Here is an 8,707-nt window from a genome sequence, read left to right on the forward strand (position 1 = left end):
TGTAACTACTCTTTTTGTTATTATTGGCTTCTCTTCTTCTCTTTCAATATTTATAATCTTGCTATTGTCTTTTTCAACTACAATGACATTAGAAATATCTTCAATATGGGTAAATATTTTATTCAAAATACTCTGATAATTGCATTTTCTTTATCAACTCTTATTATTATTCTTTAAAATTATGTTAATTATTCTTTTATTAAAAAGTTTAATTATCATTATTATTCACATTTAATCAAATAACCTTACTTTTTAAAAGTTTCTTTTGAATATACCTTCTTTTATAATAAACCTTATTATCCATCAATTTAATGTTGTTTGATCTTATTTTAAAAAATTAATACTACATTTATATTAGAAAAATAATATATTTATGTAAAACAAAACAATATGTTAATCTTATTATTACATTTTATTCAAATTTCAACAAAAAAAAAATTTTACATTAATATTTAAAAAAGAAAAAAAAATTTTTTTTTTTCAATTTTCTTTCTTTCTTTATTCTGGTTTTGTTATCAAATTTTTTAGTATTAATAATACTATCATAAATTAAATAAAAACTAAAAAATTATTTATCTAAAATAGCGATTTTTTTTGTATATATCTTTGATAAAAATTTAAAAGTCATAGGTCAAATGAATGAAAAAACTAATTATATTTTTTTAAATATTATTTTCATCTTTATGATTTTTAGTGTACAGCGGCATATTATATAGTTAATATTTATGCTGAAAAGATAATTTAATTAAAAATGATACAATTGATACTGGTATATGCCCAATAACTTGTTAAAATTTTTCATCCAAAAGTCAAATAAAAAATCCAGGTTTTTAATTTTAAATGAAACTAGTTTTAAGATAATATATATTTTGTTATTTTGTAAAATATTTTAAATCATTTTTAAAAGTATTATTTATATAAAAACAAATAAAGAAAAAAAAAAGTACAATTTGCTTGAAAATTTTTTATTTAAGAAAAAAAATTGTTTGTTGTACAATTTTATTTAAAATTTAAGTAATAGCAGTGCAATCAAAATATTTTTTGTTAAAAATTACAATATTAAGAGAAAAATATACAATTTTATCAAAATGTTAAGGTTCAATCATATTTATAAATATTATAGTTCTAAAAGAGAATTCTATACTTCCACAATTGTTTAAAACAAAGGCATTTTCAATGGTGAAGTGCTGAGGTATTGATTCTTGACAGAAGTTTAGAAAATCTCTTTTAACAATAATCATAAATTTTGATTAAAATTTACAATCAATTTTGAACATATATATATTCATACATTCATTAGATAATTGTATATTAAAGGTAAAATACAATTAAAAAAAATATTTCTTTTGTCTTGTAAACTTATATAAATATATTTTTTTACAAATATATAAGTATCACTAAACAAGATAATGAATAAAAAAAAATTATTAAAAATAAAAAAAAAGATTTTTTTTTAAATAATGTTAAATGAAATGATGAAAAATAAAAAGGAAAGATTTAAAAAAATAACAAAATTAAATTAAAGTAATATTTTATAGTGTGATTTTTAAGATAAATATTTTAAAAAAAAATTAAAAAAAAAATAATTCTACAACAAACATTTTTCTTTGTATTACAAAAATATTTTGAGTGAATTTTTTATTTGATTGTTTCAATTTTTTGTAATTTTTTGATAAGCGCAAAAAATATTATTTTGTGACAATAAAAAAATTTTTAACAGTAGCATTATAATGTAAAATAAAAAAAAATATAGGAGATACTACAACAAATGTCATGAAATTATATGAAAAGTCAATATTTTAAACATTTTTTTTGTGCTTATTACAATATGTCTTTACCCTAAAAATAATGGCAAAAGAATATATAATTAAATATATCTAAAAATGTCTTTGTGCTTATTTTAGTATTTTTTTTGGACAAAAAGACGTATGCAGATATCACAATATAAATGATAAATTAGTTAACTTTTTGTTGAATGATAAATTAATACCAAAAACTATTGATTATACATAGCAGAAAAGGTTCTTTGCTTTAATAATATATGCATGATCCCGTATCATAAAGTGTACTTAATTTCCATAAATAATATTTTTCGTATTGATACTTTTAAAGCTTTAGATTTTTTTTTTTCATGGTCATAATATTATTTCATTCTCATATACAATTCTTTTATCCTGGAAAATTATGTTTTTTTTTTTTCACAATAAAATGTGCATGTAACTTATGGAAGACAAGAATATGTTGTAGTAAAAAAAAATATAACATGAATAAGAATATTTCCAAATAAAAATAGATATAATATATATCCAATAATATTATCCTGAGACAAGTTAATTTTTTTTACTAAAATATTATATTGGTAATTGTTGTCTATGATTAATCATTGCCATTAACATTGCTGCTTGAGCACTTACATTTGTACTTCCAATTATTGGTCCAACTTCTTGAATAGGTCTATTAGAATGATTAATATTACTATTATTATATAAACAACTACTACTATCGCGTTTAATATCTTGAATTGGCCTAACAACCGCACAATTTTTATTTTTAGTCTTAGTACTATTAGGTTGTGAAAAATTATATCCAACTCTAAACAAAGAATCATCCTGATGTTGTTGTTCACGACACATTCCTGATGGTTGTTGACAATAACTTTTTACAACAGTTTGCGATAAAGGATTACCCATTCCATCATTTTGTTGTGATCGTAAATAATCATCATTGCCATTATAATCATTTGATGATAAGGTATTCTTGTTTTTATAATCAATTAGTTGTTCTGGAATATTTTCATTGCAACTCCAATTTAGTAAAGTATTATTATTTTCAGTATGTTCATTTTTAATATTATTTGAAGGATTAATAAAATTAGTTTGAATAAAATTTCCAAAATTATTTTCATTATGTATTGTAGATCCTCGTTGATCGGGAACATTTACAATATTATGAGTATTTGAATTTTGTTGAGCTTGTTGTATGTATTGTGTTATATGATTATTAATATCATATCCATTGTTATTACCCATTTGTCCACCAAATCTTCCTCTATTAGATGAAATATTATTCATTTGTTGTAAGGATGATGCTACATTACTATTATTATTCACTGTTTGTACCGACCCATGGCCTGTAGCGTTTGGCACAAACAGATCTGGCCTAAAAAACGTTGCCGTAGATGATCCATTTGATTGAATATTATTTGTTGAATTAGTAGTAAACATTGATTGCCATGGTATAATTGATGCTGTACCAAGTGGTGTACTATTCCATCCTTGTAATTGTCCTCCATTTTGCTGAATATTTCCAGAACCTGTAGGTCCTGCTGCATTTGCTAAATATTGAAGTTGAGCTTCAACTAATATATTATTTGGTAATATTGATGGTAATATTGCGGCAGCTGGTGGTTGAGCAGTTGTATTTTGAAATGTATATGGAAAGAACGCTGCTGCTAGTGTTTGATACATATAATTAGGATGAGTTGTTGTATTAGCTAAAATACCATTGTTATACTGTTGAAATATATTTGCAAAATTATTATGCATATTTATATTGTCAGGTTGTTGAAGATTAGGATGATGTCCAAATGTAGAAGCTAATAATTGTGTTGTTGCTGATGGAGTTTGATTAATTAATTGATGTGTACCACCAACATTTGAAAGTGAAGTATTACCAATAGTGGTAGATGATGATGATGATGATGATGATTTATTTGTTTTATTACATATATCCATACGTGCTTGTGATATTTGTAAATATTTTGTATTACCATAATGACTAAAATGATTCATTTTTAAAAAGTTATGTTCTAATGCTTCTGTTGGTGTAATTCTTCTTTCTTGATCCATAGCAAGCATTTTTTTAAGTAAATCAATAAATTCAGTTCTATCTGATTTTTCACATAAAAGAAATGAATTATCATAACCTTCAGGATGATTAGCTATAGCAATATCATCAAGACAATTAAATATATATTTTCTTGTATCTTTTGATTTAATACCAGTATCAGCCTCATGTTCTTCTGGTGTTTTAAGCCTCCAATAATTATTTGTGTTATCTTGTATATGTTTAAAAAATCGATATGATTTTGATGCCTGTTGAAGCATTGTAGCAGGTGGTAAACCTTGTGTTTGTACAATATAACGTATTTGATCATACTCAGATGAACCAGGATATAATGGCCATCCTAAAAATAATTCAGCCATAACACATCCTAATGACCACATATCAATTGCTTCTTTAAAAGCTAAACCTAGTATTATTTCTGGAGCACGATAATATCTAGATTGTAAATATGTATTAGTTACAGCTTTTGTTCTATATGAAGCAGAACCAAAATCAATAACTTTAACACGAAATGGTTGATTAGCAGGATCTACTAACATTATATTTTCTGGTTTTAAATCAGCATGAATCAATCCCAATTGTTTTAATTTAGCCAAAGCTGTTAAGACTTGTTGAACAATTGGACGGATGTTATATAGTTGTGTGGGGTTAAACTTTTGTTGTTTTAAAAAATCATATAAATTTTGATCAAGCATTTCAAATACTAAACATGTATGATTTTTATGTTGAAAACATTCAAATGCTTGAACAAAATTATACTCGTCAGCATTAACAGTATTAAGCCTATGTAATATTGATATTTCAATTTGTCCTTGTCTAGCATAACTTGGATGTTTTTTTAATATTTTTATTGCAACAATCTCATTTGTACCTTTTTTCCATGCTTTAACTACTTGACCAAATGTACCCTTACCTAAAAATTCAAGAACTTCATAATGATTACGATATGGTGAACAAATGACTTCATGCTTTATAACTTGATATTCCCCTTCAGATGATGATGATTTATTTGTTTTAGGTAATATTTTTTGGGTTATATGATTTTTTGTAGATGATTTAGTGTTAATATTATTATTTTTAGACAAATTCTGATAATGTAAAATTATTTCTTCAGGGTAACTTTTTCTTACTCCAGAAGATATAACATCTTGTTTACGTTTCACCCCACGTGCCACGTCGTTGTTCAGCATTGTCGTCAAACCCTTTGAGGCCTAAAATTAAAATAATAAATATAATAAAATATATATTATTTAATAATATGAATAAAGGAAATAATAATATTACGAACTTGTAAAAAAAAAATTGGAAAAAAAGAAGAAAATTTAATGTATGTGATCAGTGATATATAAAGTAAAAGTGAATGACGTTTTAATTGATATATGGAGAAAAGAATACTATAGATGTACTTTATAATATATATATATATATATATATATATGTCCATTATAAATCTTATAATTTATTTATTCATTGTACGTTATAAATTATATTTTATAAAACATATAACTTACTGTTGATGTGTTATATGATGTATTGGATGGAAGAGTAGAAATTTCTGTATACTCAGCATCTATCGTATTGCTTACTAATACTTCTTCATTATTATTTTGTTTAGATATTGAATAATATCTTTTACTAGATGAATCAACCAAGGCTATCTCCTCTTCAGAAGGTGATGAAAATTTAATTTTTTTAAATTGTGGAGGAACAAGCATAACACCTCCAATTTCAAATATTATTTATAAATATATATACAAAAAAAAAACCGCTTATGTTAATTAAATAATTAAGAAATTTTAGATTATTGGCGGTATGTATGTACGTTGGTGTTGTGTAACAGTTGAGAATCTAAAATAAACTAAAATAATTTTTTATTAATAAATAAAATAAAGCAATATTAGTCAAGTATAAACGTAATGAAGTATTCTGTATGCTATGAAAATAAAAAAAAAAAAATACAAAATTCATCCCAGTGCGATGTGAAAAACATGATATTTTCAATAACAAGTCCAACTGGTAAAAAAGTAAGTATGATATATTTCTATTTTTCCTCAATAATGTATTTATAATTAATTCTAGACAAAAAAAAATTTATAATATTGGTTAAAAAAGTGTATACACATAATTTGTATTAAATATATATACCAAATTAATCATAAAATTATCTGGTTTTATTTAAAGTATATGATAAATTTTTAAAGTGCAATATTTTATATTTATAAGGAAGTGAATTATATTATTTGATAGAATAAATTTTTTACTTAACTAAATTTTTACTTAATATTGATAAAAAAAAAAAAGATTTAATGTTATCTTTATAAATATTTTCTTGAATAAAATATGATAATAGATAATTTTAAATAAATAAACAAGACTTTATCATTGCTATCATTTCATTGGTAGTTTTTTTTTTTTTCTAATACAATCGAAATATTATCAATTTTCCAAAAATGCTATTATTCTTCTCCATGTTTTATAGTTATATACATTAATCCAAAAAAATAACAATTAAGATTGTGTCATTACACGAAGAAGAAAAAAAAATTTCATCAAAACACGTGAAAGTAACAGTGTAAGAAGTACTACATCTTTATATATCAACATTGACATATGTCTTTGCGCATCTGTATATTTTAATAAAAATTTAGGTCACGGTGAATAAGACAATGAAGCCAAAAGCAATAAAAATATTAAAAACTAGAATTCTTAGCAAATTAAAAAAAAAAAAAATTTTTTTTAATAAATTTATGCTATTTTAATGTTTAAAATACTAGTATTATAAAATTTTTTTTTTTTATTCTATATATAAATATATTCATTTTCTCATATTTTAAATAAATCTTTTATAATTTTAATACAAAAAAAAAATTAACTTAAGTTTGAGAAATATAATATTATTTTTATATAAAATTATATTATTTTTTAATATTTACCACATTATAAGGTATCTTATTTATAAAATAATAGATGAGAAACATTTTTCTTTCTTTTTGTAGAAACATAAATGTTTCCAATTTTTAGAGATGATTGATAAATATTAAAAATGAAAATTCAATGGCAATATGTGAGATTTTCATCTTGTAAATGGGGTATGGAAGAGTTTGTAAATGTAATGTTTGACGACACATCATCTAAAATTTTCCCCATAATACATGCAGACATATAAATGCATTTATATATATATATATATACAGCGAAGAGCAAATGCATTTGTTATATATATATATATATCAATACGGTGTGATATGTTACCTATGTTGATAGAACTTTATGTATTTGTACAATCAACATTCCTCAATTTTATATATTTCCATTTGATCATAAAATTTTTTTAAATATTATTAATATTTAAATTAAATAATTTTTAAAATTTTTAATATCTCTATGACAAATATATTTAAAAAAAAAAAAACTATGAAATTATTATTTCAAAAATAATAAATGTGTAATAATAAAAAATTTAGAAAAAAAATGTAACTATTATGAATGATAAAATTAACGATTAATTCATACATTAGCAATTTCTAAATATTTTTAGAGAAAAATAATAAGAATTTAATGTGCAATATATATAAATTTATAATTTTTAGTGTACTTAATAAAATATTGTTATATATAAAATATTTGTTATATATAAAAATGATTAGCACTTGAAAGTTTTCAATATTAATGAATTTTAATTCATAAATAGAAAGCTTAAAATGAGGAATAAAGACTTTGTAAAGATATGTACATATATACACATAAAATGGTCAGTGATTAATGATTATAATTTGATAAACTTTATATAATGATAAGAATATTTAAGTTTATTGCCATAAGATGGTTTAATTTTACTACAAAATTAACGCCATTAGAGGTAGTTAAGTTAAATATTTAAAAGAAAAAAAAAAGAAAGAAGAGTTTAAAGATTGAAGTTTAAGTAAAATATGGTTAGAAGATGAGAACATATATGCTTATAGTATTAAAAATGCCGCAAGTAGCTATATATTTTAGTTTTCATTTTAGATGTGACCCTGAAATTCGAGAGGAGACCTCTATATGTTTAGTTAAAGGGGAATGATCTTAAAGGTTATAAGCCCTCTGTATAGAACAGAAGAACAGTATAATTTAACTATAAAATGAATGTTTACTCCTCTCTGTCCAACAGAACCAAATAATGAGTGGCACCCCATACCAGTCTGGGTCAATTTTATTTAATGAATAAATGTATATAGGGTGCGCAATATAAAAAGCGACATTTCATCATTGCAAGATGTTACAGAGTAGAAGGATTGTTCTATTGTGTCACATCTTTTTCTACTTCCTGTATTAAGAATCTTTTAAAAATGTAAAAGGGAAAGTTATGGAAAAATTTTATATAAAAGTAATAATTAGTAAATAAGTAAAGTTTAACATGAGAAGAATAAAATAGAATAATAATATATGTGATCACTTTAACATATTTAATGAGTACAACCATATTATATAAAAAATAAAAAAAATTTTTTTTTATCATTAAATTAAAAAAAAATAAAAACATTTATTCATATATTATAGTACAGAGAAAAAAAAATAATGTCTTTGAAGTATGTACTATTTTGTTGAATGAATAAATATTTTTGTTGTCAAAATACATTTTTAGCAATGTACACTCCATTTCTTTAATACTCTTGTATTTTAAAAGTTAAAAATTTTTGACATTTCAAAAGTTTTAAAGAAAGAATATATTTGTGTAAATGGTAAGAAAATGTTTTTTTATATTTAATATTTTTATCTATTAAAAGCAAAACGGAAGTGATTATATAATTTATAACTATATTTTCATCTTTAAAATAATTTATAGTCTATTATTTCTTTATTAAAATACATAATTTAATAA

The 8,707-nt window shown here is 22.2% G+C and overlaps 1 protein-coding gene across 1 annotated transcript; it reads right to left on the bottom strand.

Moving 5' to 3' along the window:
- Window positions 1–2,351: 2,351 nt before the first annotated feature.
- Window positions 2,352–5,561, bottom strand: SRAE_X000025800 (Homeodomain interacting protein kinase; the record flags this gene model as incomplete). The annotated part of the gene is made up of 2 exons (XM_024644579.1): window positions 2,352–5,057; window positions 5,358–5,561. The coding sequence occupies 2 exons, from the start codon at window positions 5,559–5,561 to the stop codon at window positions 2,352–2,354; spliced, it is 2,910 nt and encodes a 969-aa protein (XP_024510124.1).
- Between the last annotated feature and the right edge of the window lie 3,146 nt (window positions 5,562–8,707).

Source organism: Strongyloides ratti (assembly GCF_001040885.1).
Source record: "Strongyloides ratti genome assembly S_ratti_ED321, chromosome : X".
NCBI lineage: Eukaryota > Metazoa > Nematoda > Chromadorea > Rhabditida > Strongyloididae > Strongyloides > Strongyloides ratti.